This window comes from Loxodonta africana, chromosome 11 (assembly GCF_030014295.1).
Source record: "Loxodonta africana isolate mLoxAfr1 chromosome 11, mLoxAfr1.hap2, whole genome shotgun sequence".
Taxonomy (NCBI): domain Eukaryota; kingdom Metazoa; phylum Chordata; class Mammalia; order Proboscidea; family Elephantidae; genus Loxodonta; species Loxodonta africana.
This window is the reverse complement of record NC_087352.1, coordinates 25,363,974-25,385,735: the sequence shown is the minus strand read 5'-3', so window position 1 is coordinate 25,385,735 and position 21,762 is coordinate 25,363,974. Positions and strand designations below refer to the sequence as shown.

At 38.5% G+C, this 21,762-nt stretch overlaps 1 protein-coding gene across 1 annotated transcript in view; it reads left to right on the top strand.

Annotated features, from left to right (window-relative positions):
• The first annotated feature begins 7,267 nt into the window (after positions 1–7,267).
• The window catches only part of LOC104845577 (sulfotransferase 2A1-like), a 32,137-nt gene continuing 17,642 nt past the window's right edge, over positions 7,268–21,762 (top strand). Inside the window, exons 1-3 of the mRNA XM_064293194.1 lie at positions 7,268–7,300; positions 10,117–10,243; positions 21,405–21,499. Of these exons, the coding sequence (XP_064149264.1) occupies positions 7,268–7,300; positions 10,117–10,243; positions 21,405–21,499 (255 nt within the window). The remainder of the gene's footprint in view (positions 7,301–10,116; positions 10,244–21,404; positions 21,500–21,762) is intronic.

Below are 21,762 nucleotides of genomic sequence, written 5' to 3'. Positions count from 1 at the left end.
TGCAGGCAAGAAGGCAATGAGATGACATATATAGCACCTTGAAAGAAAAAAAATTGCCAACTAAGAATCATATATCCTGCAAAACTTTCATTCAAATATAACGGTGAAACTAGGGCATTTCCAGATTAACAGAAATTAAGGGAATATGTAAAAACCAAACCAGACTTACAAGAATTATTATAAGGAGTCCTTCCATCTGAGAACAAACTACATCAGACCACAGATTGAACCTAGGATGCAAGACTGTACTAGCCAGATACCAACCAAGGAAATGAACTCTCAAGAGCTATGCAAAACCAAAAGAATTGCAACAGGGAACCAGGGAGGTTAATCTGTAGACAACAACAACGTCAGGACAATTAAAGAGGGAATAAACGGTGTAGGTATAGGATGTTCTAATGGACAGGAAGGCAAGGCACCAAGTAATAATAGACAGGTTCAAACCTAGGAAGACAAAGGTAAATTTCAAGGTAACCACAAAGAAAGCTAAAAAACCTACTCAACAAAATAAAGAAGAAAAACATAAAGTTTCAATAAAAACAAAATCTAAAAAACAAAAGAAATCCATAAACAAAAGGAACTCAGCACAGGAGAGAAAGATGAAAAAAGAAAATGCTAACACCACACACACCAAAAAAAGGCACTACAAAATGACAGCAATAAAGTAGCACCTATCGATAATTACACTGAATGTAAATGGCCCATAAACAGACACAGAATGGATTAAAAAACAAAAAGGATCCATCAATATGCTGTCTACTAGAGACACACCTTAGAAACAAAGACATAAATTTATTAAAGATCAAAGAATGAAAAAAAATCAAGCAAATAACTACCAAAAAAGAGCAGGAGTGGCAACACTAATCTCAGATAAAATAGCCTTTAAAATAAAATCCACCATAAAGCACAAAGAAGGGCACTATGTAATAACTACAGGGACAATCCATCACGAAGACTTAGCCATAATAAACACCTGTGCACCCAATGACAGGGCTCCAAAATACATAAAAAAAAACTCTACCAGCACTGAAGAGAGAACTTGACAATTCCAAAATAAAAATAGGAGACTTCAACACACCACTCTCGGTAAAGGACAGACCATCTAGAGAAAAACTCAACAAAGATACAGAAGACCTAAAGAGCACAATCAGCCAACTTGATCTCATAGACATATATAGAACACACCACCCAACAGCTGCAAAGTACACATTCTTTTCCAACATACATGGAACGTTCTCCAGGAGAGATCACATCTTAGGCCACAGAGCAACCCTCAACAAAATCCAAAGCATTGACATAATACAAAGTATCTTCTCTGATCACAATGTCATCAAAGTAGAAATTAACAACAGGAAGATTAAGGAAAAAAAAAATCAAATACAAGGAAACTGAATAACACCCTGCTTAAAAACCACTGGGTAACAGAAGAAATCAGAACTGGAATAAAAAAATTCCTAGAATCAAATGAGAATGAAAACACATCATACCAAAACCTTTGGGGCACAGCAAAGGCAGTCCTCAGAGGTCAATTTATAGCAATAAATGCACACATCAAAAAAGAAGAAAGGGAAAAAATCAAAACATTAGCTACACAACTTGAACAAATAGAAAGAGAACAGCAAAATAAGCCCACAGCCATCAGAAGAAAGGAAATAATAAAGATCAGAGCAGAAATAAATGAAGTAGAGAATAGAAAAACAATACAAAGTATCAAAAGTTGGTTCCTTGAAAGGATCAACAAAATCGACAAACCACTGGCCAAACTGACAAAAGAAAAACAGGAAAGGATGCAAATAGCTCAAATAGGAAATGAATTGAAGGACACTACAACAGACCCAAATGAAATAAAATGGATCATAACAGAGTATTATGAAAAACTATACTCCAACAAATTTAAAAACCTAGAGGAAATGGACAAATTTCCAGAAACACAATACCTACCCAAGCTAACACAAAATGATGTTGGAAATCTGAGCAGATGCATAACAAGAGAAGAGACTGAAAAGGTAATTTAAAAAAAACTCCCAACAAATAAAATCCTGACCCTGTTGGCTTCACTGGAGAATTCTACCAAACATTTGGAGAAGAGTTTACACCACTACTACTCAAACTATTTCAGAACATAGAAAAAGAAGGGATACTTCTGAATTCATTCTATGAAGCCAGCATAACCTTGATACCAATACCAGGCAAAGACACCACAAAAAAAGAAAATTACACACCAATATCTTTCTTGAACAGAGATGAAAAATTTTTCAACTAAGTTCTAGCCAATAGAATTCAGCAGCATATATATAAAAAAAAATACACCACAACCAAATGGGATTCACACCAGGTAAGCAAGGACGGTTCAAGATTAGAAAAGCAATCAAAATAACTCACATATAAAAGAAAAGAATAATATGATCATCTCGATCCATGCAGAAAGGCATTGGACAAACTCAAACACACATTCGTGATAAAAAAAACTCTCCATAAAATAGGTATAGAAGGAAATTCCTCAGCATAATAAAGGGCATCTACAAAACCAACAGCCAACATCATTTTAATGGAGAGGGGCTGAAAACATTTCCCTTGAGAAAAGGAAAAAGACAAGGGCACCCTCTATCACCACTCCTATTTAACATTGGGCTGGAGGTCCTAGCTAGAGCAGTAAGGTAAGAAAAAGAAAAAAAGAGCATCAAGATTGGTAATGAAGAACTAAGACTGTCCCTATTTGCAGATCATATGATACTATTCATAGAAAACCCAAAAGGCTTCACAAGAAAACTACTGGAACTAATAGATTCAGCAGACTAGCAGGATACAAGATAAACATACAAGAATCAGTTGGATTTCTATTCACCAATAAAGAGAACGACAAAAAGGAAATGAAGAAAACAATACCATTTATAACAGCACCTAAAAATATAAAATACTTAGAAAGAAATCTAACCAGGGATGTAAAAGACCTATACAAAGAAAACTACAAAACACTGCTGCAAGAAACCAAAAGAGATATGTAAATGGAAAGACATACCATGCTCATGGATAGGTAGACTCAACATTGTGAAAATGTCAATTCTACTCAAAGCAGTCTACAAATACAATGCAATCCTGATCCAAATACCAACAACATTCCTTAAAGAGATGGAAAAACTAATCCTTAACTTTATATGGAAAAGAAAGAGGCCACAGAGAAGTAAAGCACTATTAAGAAGAATAAAGTAAGAGGACTCATACTACCTGACCTCAGAACCTACTGGATAGCTACAGTAGTCATCATAGATTGGTACTGGTACAATAATAGATACATTGGTCAATGGAACACAATTGAGAATCCAGGTGTCAATCCATCCACCTACAGTCACTTGAATCCACAACCAACAGCCATGGAAGCAGCAGTCAAGAAATCATACAACACATTGCATTGGGTAAATATGCTGCAAAGGACCTCTTTAAAGTGTTGAAAAACAAAGACGTCACCTTGAAGATTAAGGTGCCCCTGACCCAAGCCATGGTATTTTCAATCACGTCATATGCATGTGGAAGCTGGACAATGAATAAGGAAGACCGAAGTAGAACTGGCTCCTTTGAGTTGTGGTGTTGCCATAGAATATTGAATATACCATGGACTACGAAAAGAATGAACAAATCTGCCTTGGAAGAAGTACAACCAGAATGCTCCTTACAAGCAAAGATAGCGATACTGCATCTTACATACTTTGGGCCTGTTTTCAGGAGGGGTCAGTCCCTGGAGAAGAACATCATGCTTGGCAAAGTACAGGGTCAGCAGAAAAGAGGAAGACCCTCAACAAGGTAGATTGACACAGTGGCTGCAAGGAGCTCAAGCATAACAACGATTGTAAGGATGGCACAGGACCAGGCAGTGTTTCATTCTGTTGTGCATAGGGTCGCTATGAGTGAGAACCAACTTGACGACACCTAACAATAACAGTCACCTGATCTATGACAAGGGCTTAAAGTCCATCAAATGGGGAAAAGACAGTCTTTTTAACAAATGGTACTGGCAAAATTGGATGTCCACCTGTAAAACAAAACAAAACAAAAAAACAGGACCCATACCTACACTATACACAAAACTAATTCAAAATGGATCAAAGACCTAAATATAAAACCCAAAACTGTAAAGATCAAAGAAGAAAAAACAGGATCAACACTAGAGGCCCTAATACGTGGCATTAACAGGATGCAACCATAACTAACAACACACAGGCTCCAGAAGGTAGGCTAGATAGCTGGGATCTTCTAAATATTAAACACTTATGCTCCTCAAAAGTCTTCACCAAAAGAGTGAAAAGAGAACCTACAGGCTGGGGAAAAAAATTTAGCTATTACAAATCTGACAAATGACTAATCTGTAAAATCTATAGGAAAATCCAGCAGCTCTACAACAAAAAGACAAATAATTCAATTAAAAAATGGGCAAAGATTATGAACAGACACTTCACCAAAGTGATATTCAAGCAGCATGAGGGAATGCTCTCAATAATTAGACCTTAGAGAAATGCAAATCAAAACCACGATTAGATACCATCTCACCCTGGCATTACTGGCAAGAATTAAAAAAAAAAACAGAAAATAACAAATGTTGGCGAGGCTGCTGGAAGATTGGAACTCTTATGCACTGCTGGTGGGAATGCCAAATGGTACAACCATTTTGGAAAACAGTATGGCGCTTCCTTAGAAAGCTAGAAATAGAAATACCGTATGATCCAGCAACCCCACTCATAGGAATATATCCTAGAGAAATAAGAGCCATCACACGAATAGACATGCACACCCATGTTCATTGCAGCATTATTCGCAATAGCAATATAATGGAAACAACCTAGATGCCCATCAATAGAAGAATGGATAAACAAACTATGGATACAAACACACAATGGAGTGCTATGGAAAGATAAAGAACAATAATGAACCTGCAAAGCATCTCATGACATGGATGAATCTGGAGAGCATTAACTGAGTGACATAAGTCAATCACAAAAGGACAAATATTGTATGAAACCACTACTATAAAAATTCATGAAAAAGTTTACACACAAAAAGAAACAATCTTTGATGGTTACAACAGAGGGGAGGGATGGGGATGGGAAAACACTAAACAGACAATAGATAAGTGGTGACTTTGGTGAAGGGTGAGACAGTGCACAGTTCTGGGGAAGTCAAAACAACTTGTACAAGGTATGGTCATGGAAGCTCCATAGACACATCCAAATTCCCCGAGGGACCAAATTACTTGGGCTGAGGGCTGTTGGGACCATGGTCTTGGTGAACATCTAGCTCAATTGGCATAACATAGTTTATAAAGAAAATTCTCTACATTCTACTTTGGTGAGTAGCATCTGGGGTCTTAAAAGCCTGTGAGCAGCCATCTAAGATACTCCACTGGTTTCACACCGTTGGGAGCAAGGGAGAATAAAGAAAATAAAAAATATAAGGGAAAGATTAATCCAAAGGTCTAATGGACCACAACTACCACAGCTTCCATCAGACTGAGTCCAATAAAACTAGATGGTGCCTGGCTACCACCACAACAGCTCCAATAGGGATCACAATAGAAGGTCCCAGTCAGAGCTGAAGAAGAATGTAGAACAAAATTCCAACTCACAAAAAAAGACCAGACTTACTGGCCTGACAGAGACTGGAGAAACCCCAAGAGTATGGCCCTCAGTCACCCTTTTAGCTCAGTAATGAAGTCATTCCTGGAGTTCATGCTTCAGCCAAAGATTAGACAGGCCCATAAAACAAAACAAAACTCAAGGGGCACACCAGCCCAAGGGCAAGGGCTAGAAGGCAGGAGGGGACAGGAAACCTGGTAACTGGGAATCCAAAGTTAAGAAGGAAGTGTTGACATGTCATGGGATTTGTTACCCAATGTCATAAGATTAGTGAGAAACTAGTTTGTTCTCTAAATTTCATCTAAAGTACAATAAAAAAAAAAAAAAAAAGGATTGTAGCCAATAAAAAAAGCCGCCTCCTCAAAGTAGAGTCGACCTTAACGACGTGGATGGAGTCAAGCCTCCTGGACCTTCACTTGCTGATGCGGCAAGACTTAAGATGAGAAGAATCAACTGCAAATATCCATTAGTAATTGGAACAAGGGATGTATGAAGTATCATTCAAGGAAAGTTGAAAGTAGTCCAAAATGAAAAGGAACACTTGAAGGGCAATATCCTCGGTGTTAATAAGCAAAAATGCACTGATATTGACCATTTGGAGTGGAAAAGTCACATAGTCTTCTATGCCAGAAGTAACAAATAGAACAGGTATGGTGTCACATTCATCTTCAAAAAGAACAATTCAAGATCTATCCGGAAGCATAATGCTGTCTGTGATAGGATAATATTCACATGCATACAAGGAATATCAGTTAATATGAGTATTGTTCAAATTTACACACAAACACTAATGCCAAAGATGAAGAAGTTGAAGATTTTTATGACATTCTGCAGTATGAAATTGTTCGAACATGCAATCAAGGTGTTTTGATAATTATTGGTGATTGTAATATTAAAGTTGGAAACAAAGAAGAAGTATCAGTAGTTGGAAAATATAGCCTTGGTGACAGAAATGATGCTGAAGGTTACATGATAGAATTTTGCAAGTCAATGACATTCATCGAAAATACCTTTTTTTAACAACATAAGTGGCGATGATACACATGGAACTCACCAGATGGAAAACACAAGAATCAAATCGACTACATCTGTGGGAAGACACAATGGAGAAAGAGGCTCAGTATCGTCAGTAAGAGCAAGGCCAGGGGCCGACTGCAGAAGAGACTGTCTATTGCTCATATACAAATTCAAGTTGAATTTGAAGTAAATCAAAAGAAATCCACAAGAGCCAAAGTACAATCTTGGATATCCACTTGAATTTAGAGACCATCTCAAGAATAGATTTGACACATTGAACACTAATGACCAAAGACCAGATGAGCTTTCCAATGACATCTAGGACGTAATACATGAAGAAAGTAAAAAGTCATTAAAAATGGAAGGAAGGAAGGAAGGAAGGAAGGAAGGAAGGAAGGAAGGAAGGAAGGAAGGAAGGAAGGAAGGAAGGAAGGAAGGAAGGAAGGAAGGAAGGAAGGAAGGAAGGAAGGAAGGAAGGAAGGAAGGAAATACATGTGAGAAGAGACTCTGAAACTTGCTCTTGAACATAAGGTAGCTAAAGTGAATGGAAGAATGATGAAGTAAAAGTACTGAACAGAAGATTTCAAAGGGCAGCTCAGGAAGACATAGTAAGGTAGTATAATGAAATGTGCAAAGACCTGGAGTTAGAAAAGCAAAAGGTAAGAACTCTTTCAGCATTTCTCAAGCTAAAAGAAAAGAAAAAATTCAAGGCAGAAGTAGCAATATTGAAGGATTCTATGGGAAAATATAGTGCGATGCAGGAAGCATCAAAAAAAAAAGATATAAAGAATACAGAGTCACTATATCAAGAAGAACTGATGGATGTTCAGCCCTTTCAGGAGACAGCATACGATCAAGAACTATATGCTACTGAATGGTACTGAAGAAAGAAGTCCAAGCTGCACAGAAGGGAATGGTGAAAACAAGGCTCCAGGAACTGCCAGAATACCAATTGAGATGTTTAAACAAATGAAGGCAGCACTGGAAATGTTCATTTGTCTATCCCAAGAAATCTGGAAGACAATCGCATGGCCAACTGACTGGAAAAGTTCCATATTTGTGCCTATTCTAAAGAAAGGTGATCAAATGGAATGCAGAAATCATTGAACAATATCATTAATATCACATGCAAATAAAATTTTGCTAAAGATCATTCAAAAGTGGTTGCAGCACTACATCAACAGGGAACGGCCAGAAACTAAGCCAGATTCAGAAGAGAACATGGAACAAGGGATATCGTTGTTGATGTCAGATGGATCTTGGTTGCAAGCAGACAATACCAGAAAGATGTTTACCTGTGTTTTATTGACTATGCAAAGGCATTGAACTGTGTGCATCATACCGAATTATGGATAATGTTGTGAGCAATGAGAATTTCAGAACACTTAATTGTGCTCATGTGGAACCTGTCCATAGAACTAGAGGCGGTCTTCAAACAGAACAAGGGGACACTACGTGGTTTAAAATCAGGAAAGAAGTGTGATGGGGTTGTATCTTTTAACCATCCTTATTCAATCTGAATGCTGAGCAGATAATCTGAGAAGCTGGAGGATATGAAGAACATGGCACAAGGACTGGAGGAAGACTCATTAACAACCTGCAATATGCAGATGACATAACCTTGCTTGCTGAAAGTGAAGAAGACTTGAAATACTTACTGATGAACATCAAAGACTATAGTCTTCAGTGTGAACTATACCTCAAAATAAAGAAAACAAAAATCCTCACAACTGGACCAATAAGCAATAACATGATAGAAGAAGAAAAGATTCAAGTTGTCAAGGATTTCATTTTACTTGGATCCACAACGGACACCTACGAAAGCAGAAGTCAAGAAATCAAACGATGTACTACATTGGGTAAATATGCTGCAAAAGACCGCTTGAAAGTGTTAAAAAATAAAACCGTCAGAGGTCTAAGGTGCGCTTGACCCAAGCCATGGTATTTTCAATTGCCTCATATGCATGCAAAAGCTGGAAATAAAAGAGGAAGACTGAAGAAAAATTGACGCTTTTGAATTATGGTGTTGGCAAAGAGTATTGAATACACCATGGACTGCCAGAAGAACGAACAAGTCTGTCTTGGAAGAAGTACAGCCAGATGCTCCTGATAAGCAAGGATATAGAGACATCATCTTAAGTACTTTGGACATGTTATCAGGAGGGACTAGTCCTTGGAGAAGGACATCACACTTGGTAAAGCAGAAGGTCAGTGAAAAGAGGAAGACCCTCATTGAAATAGATTGACACAGTGGCTGAAACAATAGGCTAAAACATAGCAAGGACTGTGAGGATGGTGCAGGACCAGGCAGCATTTGGTTCTGTTGTACATGGGGTCATTATGAATCAGAATCAACTCAAGGGCACCTAACAACAACAAATGTATTGTATGCAAAATAAACATTTATTGCATTGTATTATGAAGTTAGAAATCATTGGGCAGCCCAAATGGCTAAATGCTCAACTACAAAGCAAAAGGTTGGTTGTTCAGCCCCCTTCCCTCCCCCTCAGAGGTGCCTCAGAGTAAGGCCTGAAGATCTGCTTGTGAAAGGAAACATCCTCGAAAACCCTGCGGAGGGCAGATCTACTGTAATACACATGGGAGCTCCTTGAGTCGGAGTCTATTCAAAGGCAACTGTTTTCAGGTTTATAGATAGACAATTAGCACTTGGCTTAATTTATCCAGAGAAACTTTGAAGTTTATTCTCTCTGGGTGTTTCATAATCTACAGCAGCATAATGAGGTACTTCAGACCATTGTTTGAATTTGATAACGAAACCTCTGTATATGATTGACCATGAATATCTGTCTGATTAGTGCTTGGAAAATGATTATCTAGTAGAGATTCCTAGGTAAAGAAACTGAGAACCGGAGTATCAAATGCCTGGAATGTCGACATTAGAGTCCCAACAAAACTCAGATCGTCTGATACATCTCCTATTAAGAAAACAAAACAGTTTCACTCCAGTTGATTCTAACTCATGACAACCCCATACGTACGTATCATACTGCAATTGAACTCCACAGATATTCAATGGCTGATTTTTTGGAAGTAGATCACCAGGACTTCTTTCTGAGACACCTCTGGGTGGGCTCAAACCACCAATCTTTTGGTTAACAGCCAAGCGCTTACCTGTTTGTACCATCCAGGGACTCCGCAAGCCTCCTAGGGCTGCTGGAACAATGGTGCCAAATGTAATAACATGATTTTCCTTCCAAAACATTAGAGAACTTCTCCTTGCCTTGTATCCTCATATCCATGAAGACAGAAACAATCCCCGTCCTGCTCACCACTCCATCTAGAGTGTCCAAGATGACATCTGGCACTTTGTGTTTTTTCAAACCAATGAATGGAAGAAGGCAGAATTGTGGCCAAACACTTTGTTAGAAAGTGGCTTTTTCTATATTTGCAAAAAAATTCATGAGAAAGGGTAATGGATGCATTTATTTTTCATTATCTTTTTTTCCCATCTCAGGCTATTTACCTCAACAGAAATCCCAGAGATGTTATTACTTCTGGTTTTTATTACTGGAGAGCAATTCAATGTGTAAGAAATCCAGACACGTTTGAACAATACTTTGAATGGTTTCTTCAGGGAAATGGTGAGTCTGACTCAATTATGGAATCTGGATGGAATGATGGAGTTCCTGCCCCCTCACCTCCAGTTCTTGCAATTTCACAGTTTAAACAGTCATATTGACATCCAAACAAGGTTTTTGCTTGCTGTTGTTGATAGTTGCCATCGAGTTGGTTCCAAAATCATGGAGACACTACGTATAACAGAACAGGATGATGCCCAGTCCAGTGCCATCTTCATGATTGTTGATATGTTTCAGTCCATTGTTGCATATTTTGTGTCAACCCGTCCCACTGAGGATGTCCCTTGATTTTTCTGGGAAACTTTATCAGACATGATGCCCTTTTCTAGGGATTGGTCTTTCCTGATAACATACCCAAAATAAAGAAGCTTAAGTCTCTCCATCCTCACTAGTAAAGAGCATTCTGGCGGTATTTCCTTCAAGACAGATTTGTTCAATCTTCTGATAGTGCATGGTAGATTCAATATTCTTCACCAACACCAAAATGAATGCGTCAATTCTTCTTCAGTCTTCCTTTTTCATTGTCCAGCTCTAGCATACATATGAGGTAATTGAAAATACCATAGCTTGAGTCAGGTGCACCTTAGTCATCAAAGTGACATCTTTAATTTTTAACACATTAAAGATGTCTTCTACAGCATATGTGCCTGATGCAATACATCATTCGATGTCGTGACCGCTGTTTATGGATGTCGATTTTTGATCCAAGTAGAATGAAATCCATGACAACTTCAATTTTATCTCCAATTACCATGATGTTGTTTACTGGTCCAGCTTTGAGGATTTTTTTGTTTTCTTTATGTTGAGGTGTAATCCATACTTATGGTTGTAGTCTCTGACTTTCATCAGTAAGTGCTTCAAGTCGTCTTCATTTTTGGCAAGAAATGAGAAATCAGACCTCTGCAACACCCCTGTATTTTTATTCTATCTTCCTTAGGCTCAGAGGCACCTCTCATTCAGTCATGAAACAAAGGAAGAAAAACCGTATTTTGGAATTTATTAATATGCCTGATGTTGAGCATAAAATGGAACACGTATTACCTTCCTATTGCTGCTGTAACAAATTTCCACAAACACAGTGGTATACAACAACACAAATTTATATCTTACTGTTCCAGAGGTCAGAAGTCTCAATGGTTTTTGTGGGCTAAATTAAGGAGGCTCTGTGGAAGAATCTGTTTCTTGTTCTTTTTCACCTTCTAGAGACTTGACTAGGGAAACACTGGTGGCATAGTGGTTAAGTGCTAGGGCTGCTAAATGAAAGGTCAGCAGTTTGAATTCAAGGTGCTCCTTGGAAACTTTATGGGGCAGTTCTATTCTGTCCTATAGGTTCGCTATGAGTCAGAATCAACTAGATAGCAAGGAGTTTGGTTTTTTGGTTAGACACTGGAATATATGCACAAGGCATCAGGGTTGGAAGAAGACTCATTAGCAGGCTGAGATATGCAGGTAACACAACCTTGATTGCCGAAAGTGAAGACGACTTGAAGCACTTACTGATGAACAGCAAAGACTACAGCCTTCAGTACAGATTACACATTAACATAAAGAAAACAAAAATTCTCACAACTGGACCAATAAGCAACATCATTATAAACAGAGAAAAAATTTTACTTGGATCAATAATCAATGCCCATAGAAGCATCAGTCAAGACATCAAATGATGCATTCCATTGGGTATATCTGCTGCAAAAGACCTCTTTAAAATGTTAGAAAGCAAAGATGTCACTTTAATGACACCTTTAAGCTTGGTTAAGGTGAATCTGACCCAAGTTATGTTTTTCAATTACCTCATATACACGACAAATCTGGAAAATGAAAGAGAAAGACAGAAGAATTGAGGCATTTGAATTTGGGGGTTGGTGAAGAATGTTGAATATACCATGGACTATCCTGGAGGAAAAACAGCTGGAATTCTCCTTAAAAACAAGGATGGCTAGACTTGACCTAGCTTACTTTTAGTGCATTTTCTGGAAGGATCAATCCCTGGAGAAGGACATCATGCCTGGTAAAGTAGAGGGATAATTTCAACAAGCTGTATTAACATGGTGGTTGCAACAATGTGTTCAAACATACCTACTATTGTGAGGGTGACACAGGACTGGGAAAGTTTAGTTCTATTTTATGGGGTCTCTATGAGTTGGAGCTGATTCAATGGCACTTAATAACAACGTAGGATGCCCACATTTCTTAGCTTGTGGCCACATCACTTTCAACTCTACTTCCATAGGTATGAGTCCTTTTCTGACTCTGACACTCCCACTTCTCTTCTACAAAAAACATTGTGATTACATTGAGCCCAGATAGCCAAGACTATATCCCAGTCTCAAAACCTTTAACTTAATTATGTCTACAAAGTCCTTTTTGCCTACAAAAGTAACATATTCACATGTTCTGTGGGTTACCACATGAATATCTTTAGGAGGCCATCATTCTACCTGCCACAGGTAGTATTGGAAAACTTTCAACTACATTCTGTTGGTCAAATGTGGGTAGACAGGCATGCTCACATTTGGTGGTGGGAATACAAATTATAACAAGCCATCAAGGATAATTTTTCAGAATATAACAAATGTGCATTTACAGTTGCATGCATAATTCCAATTTCTACAGTGGAGAAAAATTTGCTAGCAGAAATGAAAATAGGTGGATAAATAGATGTACAAGACTATTTAAAGCAGCCTCTTTTGTAATAGTGAAAAATTAAGAAAAGATCCACATTCTCCACCAACTATATAATGCAATACAATCCAACTTAAAAATTAAAAAATACTGCTATGAAGGAGGGGGCCAAGATGGCTGACTAGGTAGAAGCTACCTTGGATCCCTCTTGAAACAAAGACTCGGAAAAACAAGTGAATCAATCACATACATGACAATCTCTGAACCCTGACCATCAAACACAGATCTAAAGAGTTGACCTGAGTGACAGAGACTGAGAACGAACAACCATGGGGAAGCAAGACTGCTTTCGGAGGCTGGAGCCAGTGTCCCAGCCAGAAAACCTTGGTGCCGGGCTTTGGACTGGGCGCAGGGGAGCTGATCACGGCATCCTAAGATGGCACAAACACGGGTCGCAGCCCTAGCCCCCAGAAGTGACCTCGGGGAAAGCCCAGCCAGTGCACACAGGCAGCACAATGATGGGGCTGACAGGAGGAGAAGTCACCAGGAGGCAGCGACTGGTTTTGGAGCCTGGAGTGCAGCGTCCCAGCTGGGGAACCTTGGCACTGGGCTTTGGACTGGGAGCAGAGGAACTGACCACGGCTTCTGAGACAGCACAAGCACGGGAGGCAGGCCTGACCCTCGGGGGCAATCTCGACCCAGCCAACACACACAGGCTACACACCCCTTGAGAATCTCAGATAAAATAGTCATCACCAAGAAAGATAAGTAACTTTGTCTATATTCGGGGGTACTACTCTCTCCTATTTATCTGAACCCTCCGCTCCCCTTCCCAGGCGGCTTCATTAACAATTGGAATTTCCTGAGCCAGACAGTGAAGTGTGCTGTTGTTTTTCTTTTTTTTTTTTTGTCTTTTCCTAACTCATTCTCCTGGCCTGAGAGAAGCAGCTACAAAAAACCCAGGAACCAAAAATCCTTCCCTAATTGGACTAAAAATACAGAACCAGCTCCAGCCAAGCATATGTGATCCACAGTCTTGGGCTTTCATCCCTACAGGGAACAAGGTGGCTATTATAATGCAAAGGCAATTCTGATAGTGATCTGACTGTAATTGTTTTAGCAGATTACCAGAATGACAAGTTTCCCAGGTCTGATATCTCTGCATATTCAACAAAGCCCTCACTGACCCACAACAGGGAACTGAGGGCTGAAGCTCCCCCCAGACCACCTAGCCTCCTGCCTTAGGGGTCTAAGGAGGGTGACACCTACCAATCTGTAGAGGTACTTGCGTTGGGGCCTAAGGTACAGCTGCAGAGCCCACCCACCAAAGTCCTTTAGGAATAGAGACACACCTAGCTCACTGGCACTTGGGGGAAGCCTGTCAGCATCCTGCCCCCTCTGGAGTGTGAACCCCAGCCGCTACTAGAATCTGGTGCACACAACTATCACCACTACTTCTCTAGGTGGATAGGTGACAGTCTGCACCACACACTTGATGACCCAAAATCAGATTCTACTCAAGAATAGTGAATGGACTCTTAGGCTTATACATCTGGTAACAGCCTAAACCAGCTGGTAATAGGACATAAGTGATTCAAGGGCTACAACAATCAAGACAGTGCAATCTAGTAGCCCATCTATGTATATTGAAAGAAAACAAAACAAGATAAGACTCAGTGAGGAAATATAAAATAAATCATTACAATATCTTAGAGGTGGCTTGGAGACAGCAGTCAATATCAAACCACATAAAGAAGCAGACCATGATTGCTTCTAGAATTCCCCATACTAAAGAATCAAAATCTTTCCCAAATGAAGGTACAATCCTGGAATTGCCAGATGCAGAATATAAAAAACTAATTTACAGAATGCTTCAAGACATCAGGGATGACCTCAGAAATGAAATAAGGCAAGCTACAGAAAAAGCCAAGGAACACACTGATAAAGCAGTTGAAGAAATCAAAAAGATTATTCAAGAACATAATGGAAAAATTAATAAGCTGCAAGAATCCATAGAGAGACAGCATTCAGAAATCCAAAAGATTAACAGTAAAATTACAGAATTAGACAACTCAATAGGAAGTCAGAGGAGCAGACTCGAGCAATTGGAATGCAGAGTGGGGTATCTGGAGGACAAGGGAATTGACACACATATAGCTGAAAAAAAATCAGATAAAAGAATTTAAAAAAATGAAGAAACCCTAAGAATCATGTGGGACTCTATCAAGAAGAATAACTGCATGTGATTGGAGTCCCAGAACAGGGAGGGATAACAGAAAATACAGAGAGAATAGTTGAAGATCTGTTGGCAGAAAACTTCCCTAACATCATGAAAGACGAAAGGATATCTATCCAAGATGCTCATCGAACCCCATTTAAGATTGATCCAAAAAGAAAATCACCAAGACATATTATCATCAAACTTGCCAAAACCAAAGATAAAGAGAAAATTTTAAAAGCAGCTAAGGATAAAAGAAAGGTCTCCTACAAAGGAGAATCAATAAGAATAAGTTCAGACTACTCAGCAGAAGCCATGCAGTCAAGAAGGCAATGGGATGACATATACAGAGCCCTGAAGGAGAAAAACTGCCAGCCAAGGATCATATATCCAACAAAACTCTCTCTCAAATATGAAGGTGAAATTAAAACATTTACAGATAAACACAAGTTTAGAGAATTTGCAAAAACCAAACCAAAGCTACAAGAAATACTAAAGGAAATTATTTGGTCAGAAAATCAATAATATCAGATACCGGCACAACACAAGGTCACAGAACAGAACATCCTGATATCAACTCAAATAGGGAAATCACAAAAACAAATTAAGATTAATTTTAAAAAGAAAAAAATGCTCAAAACAGGTAATCATTGAAGTCAATATGTAAAAGATCACAATAATCAAAAACAGGGACTAAACACAGGAGGCATAGAACTGCCATATGGAGAGGGAAACAAGGCGATATTAGGACAACACAAGTTAGGTTTTTACTTAGAAAAATAGGAGTAAATATTAAGGTAACCACAAAGAGGTATAACAACTCCATAACTCAAAAGAAAAACCAAGAAAATCATAAGGACTCAGCAAACATAAAGTCATCTACTATGGAAATGAGGAACACACAATTTACAAAGAAAAATGTCTCGGCACAAAAAAGTAAGTGGAAAAATGAAACTGTCAACAGCACACACAAAAAGGCATCAAAATGACAGCACTAAACACATACTTATCTATAATTACGCTGAATGTAAATGGACTAAATGCACCAATAAAGAGACAGAGAGTCTCAGACTGGATAAAGAAACACAATCCATCTATATGCTGCCTACAAGAGACACACCTTAGACTTAGAGACACAAACAAACTAAAACTCAAAGGATGGAAAAAAATATATCAAGCAAACAACAATCAAAAAAAGAGCAGGAGTAGCAATATTAATTTCTGACAAAATAGACTTTAAAGTTAAATCCACCACAAAGGATGAAGAAGAACACTACATAATGATTAAAGGGACAATAGACCAGGAAGATATAATCATATTAAATATTTATGCACCCAATGACAGGGCGGCAAGGTACATAAAACAAACTTTAACAGAACTGAAAGGTGAGATAGACACCTCCACAATTATAGTAGGAGACTTCAACATACCACTTTAGGAGAAGGACAGGACATCCAGTAAGAAGCTCAGTAGAGATGTGGAAGACCTAATTCCTACAATCAACCAACTTGACCTCATAGACTTATACAGAACACTCCACCCAACAGCTACAAAGTATACTTTTTTTTCTAGCACACATGGAACATTCTCTAGAATAGACCACATATTAGGTCATAAAACAAACCTTTGCAGAATCCAAAACATCGAAATATTACAAAGCAGCTTCTCAGAACACAAGGATATAAAAGTGGAAATCAATAACAGAAAAATTAGGAAAAAGAAATCAAATACTTGGAAAATGAACGATACCCTGCTGAAAAAAGACTGGGTTATAGAAGACATTAAGGAGGGAATAAAGAAATTCATAGAATGCAACGTGAATGAAAACACCTCCTATCGAAACCTCTGGGACACAGCAAAATCAGTGCTCAGAGGTCAATTTATATCGATAAATGCACACATACATAAAGAAGAAAGTGCCAAAATCAGAGAACTGTCCCTACAACTTGAACAAATAGAAAGTGAGCAACAAAAGAATCCATCAGGTACCAGAAGAAAACAAAGAATAAAAAATAGAGCTGGACTAAATGAATTAGAGAACAGAAGAACAATTGAAAGAATTAACAAAGCCAAAAGCTGGTTCTTTGAAAAAATTAACAAAATTGATAAACCATTGGCTAGACTGACTAAAGAAATACAGGAAAGGAAACAAATAACCCAAATAAGAAATGAGATGGGCCACATCACAGCAGACCCAACTGAAATTAAAAGAATCATATCAGATTGTTACAAAAAATTGTACTCTAACAAATTTGAAAACCTAGAAGAAATGGATGAATTCCTAGAAAAACACTACCTACGTAAACTAACACAATCAGAAGTAGAACAACTAAATAGACCCGTAACAAAAGAAGAGACTGAAAAGGTAATCAAAAAACTCGCAACAAAAAAAAGCCCTGGCCCGGATGGCTTCACTGCAGAGTTCTACCAAACTTTCAGAGGAGAGTTAACACCACTACTACTAAAGGTATTTCAAAGCATAGAAAGTGACGGAATAGTACCTAACTCATTCTATGAAGCCACCATATCCCTGATACCAAAACCAGGTAAAGACACCACAAAAAAAGAAAATTACAGACCTATATCCCTCATGAACATAGACGCAAAATTCCTCAACAAAATTCTAGCCAATAGAATTCAACAACATATCAAAAAAATAATCCACCACAACCAAGTGGGATTTATACCAGGTATGCAAGGCTGGTTTAATATTAGAAAAACCATTAATGTAATCTACCATATAAATAAAACAAAAGACAAAAACCACATGATCTTATCAATTGATGCAGAAAAGGCATTTGACAAAGTCCAATACCCATTTATGATAAAAACTCTCAGCAAAATAGGAATTGAAGGAAAATTCCTCAACATAATAAAGAGCATCTATACAAAGCCAACAGCCAACATCACCCTAAATGGAGAGAACCTGAAAGCATTTTCCTTAAGAACGGGAACCAGACAAGGATGCCCTTTATCACCGCTCTTATTCAACATTGTGCTAGAGGTCCTAGCGAGAGCAATTAGGCTAGACAAAGAAATAAAGGGCATCCGGACTGGCAAGGAGGAAGTAAAATTATCTCTATTTGCAGATGACATGATCTTATACACAGAAACTCCTAAGGAATCCTCCAGAAAACTACTGAAACTAATGGAAGAGTTTGGCAGAGTCTCAGGTTATAAAATAAACATACAAAAATCACTTGCATTCCTCTACATCAACAAAAAGAACATGAAAGAGGAAATCACCAAATCAATACCATTCACAGTAGCCCCCAGGAAGATAAAATACTTAGGAATAAATCTTACCAAAGATGTAAAAGACCTATACAAAGAAAACTACAAAGTACTAGTGCAAGAAACTAAAAAGGACCTACATAAGTGGAAAAACATACCTTGCTCGTGGATAGGAAGACTTAACATAGTAAAAATGTCTATTCTACCAAAAGCTATCTATACATACAATGCACTTCCGATCCAAATTCCAATGACATTTTTTAATGTGTTGGAGAAACAAATCACAAACTTCATATGGAAGGGAAAGAAGCCCCGCATAAGTAAAGCATTACCGAAAAAGAACAAAGTGGGAGGCCTCACTCTACCTGATTTCAGAACCTATTATACAGCCACAGTAGTCAAAACAGCCTGGTACTGGTACAAAAACAGGCACATAGACCAATGGAACAGAATTGAGAACCCAGATATAAACCCAACCACATATGAGCAGCTGATATTTGACAAAGGCCCAGTGTCAGTTAATTGGGGAAAAGATAGTCTTTTTAACAAATGGTGCTGGCATAACTGGATATCCATCTGCAAAAAAATGAAACAGGACCCATACCTCACACCATGCACAAAAACTAACTCCAAGTGGATCAAAGACCTAAACATAAAGACTAAAACGATAAAGATCATGGAAGAAAAAATAGGGACAACCTTAGGAGCCCTAATACAAGGCATAAACAGAATACAAAACATTACCAAAAATGACGAAGAGAAACCAGATAACTGGGAGCTCCTTAAAATCAAACACCTATGCTCATCTAAAGACTTCGCCAAAAGAGTGAAAAGACCACCTACAGATTGGGAAAGAATTTTCAGCTATGACATCTATGACCAGCACCTGATCTCTAAAATCTATATGATTCTGTTAAAACTCAACCACAAAAGACAAACAAGCCAATCAAAAAGTGGGCAAAGGATATGAACACGCACTTCACTAAAGAAGGTATTCAGGCAAACAACAGATACATGAGGAAATGCTCTCGATCATTAGCCATTAGAGAAATGCAAATTAAAACTACGATGAGACTCCATCTCACTCCAACAAGGCTGGCATTAATCCAAAAAACACAGAATAATAAATGTTGGAGAGACTGTGGAGAGATTAGAACTCTTATACACTGCTGGCAGGAATGTAAAATGGTACAACCACTTTGGAAATCTATCTGGCGTTTTCTTAAAAAGTTAGAAATAGAACTACCATACAACCCAGAAATCCCACTCCTGGGAATATACCCTAGAGAAATAAGAGCCTTTACAGGAACAGATATATGCACACCCATGTTTATTGCAGCTCTGTTTACAATAGCAAAAAGCTGGAAGCAACCAAGGTGTCCATCAACGGATGAATGGTTAAATAAATTGTGGTATATCCATACAATGGAATACTACGCATCGATAAAGAACAGTGATGCATCTGTGAAACATTTCATAACATGGAGGAACCTGGAAGGCATTATGCTGAGTGAAATTAGTCTGAGGCAAAAGGACAAATATTGTATAAGACCACTATTATAAGATCTTGAGAAATAGTATAAACTGAGAAGAACACATACTTTTTTGTGGTTACGAGGGGGGGAGGGAGGGAGGGTGGGAGAGGGTTATTTACTGATTCGTTAGTAGATAAGAACTACTTTAGGTGAAGGGAAGGACAATACTCAATACAGGGAAGGTCAGCTCCACTGGACTGGACCAAAAGCAAAGAAGTTTCTGGGATAAATTGAATGCTTCCAAGGTCAGCGGAGCAAGGGCAGGGTTTTGGGGACTATGGCTTAAGAGGACTTCTAAGTCAATGGACAAAATAATTCTATTATGAAAACATTCTGCATCCCACTTTGAAATGTGGTGTCTGGGGTCTTAAATGCTAACAAGCGGCCATCTAAGATGCATCAATTGGTCTCAACCCATCTGGATCAAAGGAGAATAAAGAACACCAAGGTCACATGATAACTATGAGCCCAAGAGACAGAAAGGGCCACATGAACCAGAGACTTACATCATCCTGAGACCAGAAGAACTAGATGGTGCCCGGCCACAACCGATGACTGCCCTGACAGGGAGCACAACAGAGAACCCCTGAGAGAGGAGGAGAACAGTGGGATGCAGACCCCAAATTCTCATAAAAGGACCAGACTTAATGGTCTGACTGAGACTAGAAGAATCCCGGCAGTCATGGTCCCCAAACCTTCTGTTGGTCCAGGACAGGAACCATTCCCGAAGACAACTCATCAGACATGGAAGGGACTGGACAATGGATTGGAGAGAGATGCTGACGAAGAGTGAGCTACTTGTATCAGGTGAACACTTGAGGCTGTGTTGGCATCTCCTGTCTGGAGGGGAGATAGGAGGGTAGAGAGGGTTAGAAACTGGCAAAATCATCACAAAAGAAGAGACTGATTGGAGCGAGCGGGCTGACTCATTAGGGGGAGAGTAAGTGGGAGTATGGAGTAAGGTGTATATAAGCTTATATGTGACAGACTGACTTGATTTGTAAAGTTTCACTTAAAACACAATAAAAATTATTAAAAAAAAATACTGCTATGATATTAAGAACGACCCCTATAAAGCATGTAAAGCTAAAAATAAAGATAGGAGAAAATGTGTAGATTGTCCTACCAATAAACTGAAATGGATAACAGGGACACGAACAGCTTGAGGAGTGAAGAGCAGACACAATCAGAGCCAGGGGTGGAGGAGTACAGGGCTCTCAAGAAAAAAACAAAAAATAGATTGATATCCAGCTTAGCCGTTCCCTTTGGTAACTCAATTCTCTTCAAAAACCAAAATATTATTTCTCACCCATGTAGATGTGAAACAGTTCTTAAATAGTTTATCTTACATGGTGCCGAGAGTTTTGCCATAGACGTGGTGACTGCAGAATCCTATTTGTCATGAAATTGAGGAAGAGGAAAAGACTTTCCACAACCTCACCCATTTAATCTTCAAATACTTATGACATGCAAACAATAGGCACAAAATGTACACACAGTTGAGCACTCACCTGTGACCCAAATAGTCACCTTTTCTCCCCACTTCTCTTTCAGTGACTTTTGGATCACGGTTTGACCATATCCATGGCTGGCTGCAAATGAGAGGAAAAGAGAATTTCCTTATAGTATCATATGCGGAGCTGTACCGGGTAACCAAATAATTCACTCTCTCTCATACCAATTCATACTAACATAATTTCCCTCCATTCTTCTATTTTTCCTCCTCCATTTTTTTTATTATTGTAGTGAATATATACACAAAACCTTCACCAATTCAATAATTTCTATATATATAATTCATTATCATTGATTGCATTCAAGTTGTGCAATCTTTTCACTGTCCTTTTCCAAATCATTTCACCACCTTTAAAAAATTCAATGTCCCTAAGCTAATCTCCCCTTTTCCCCTCCA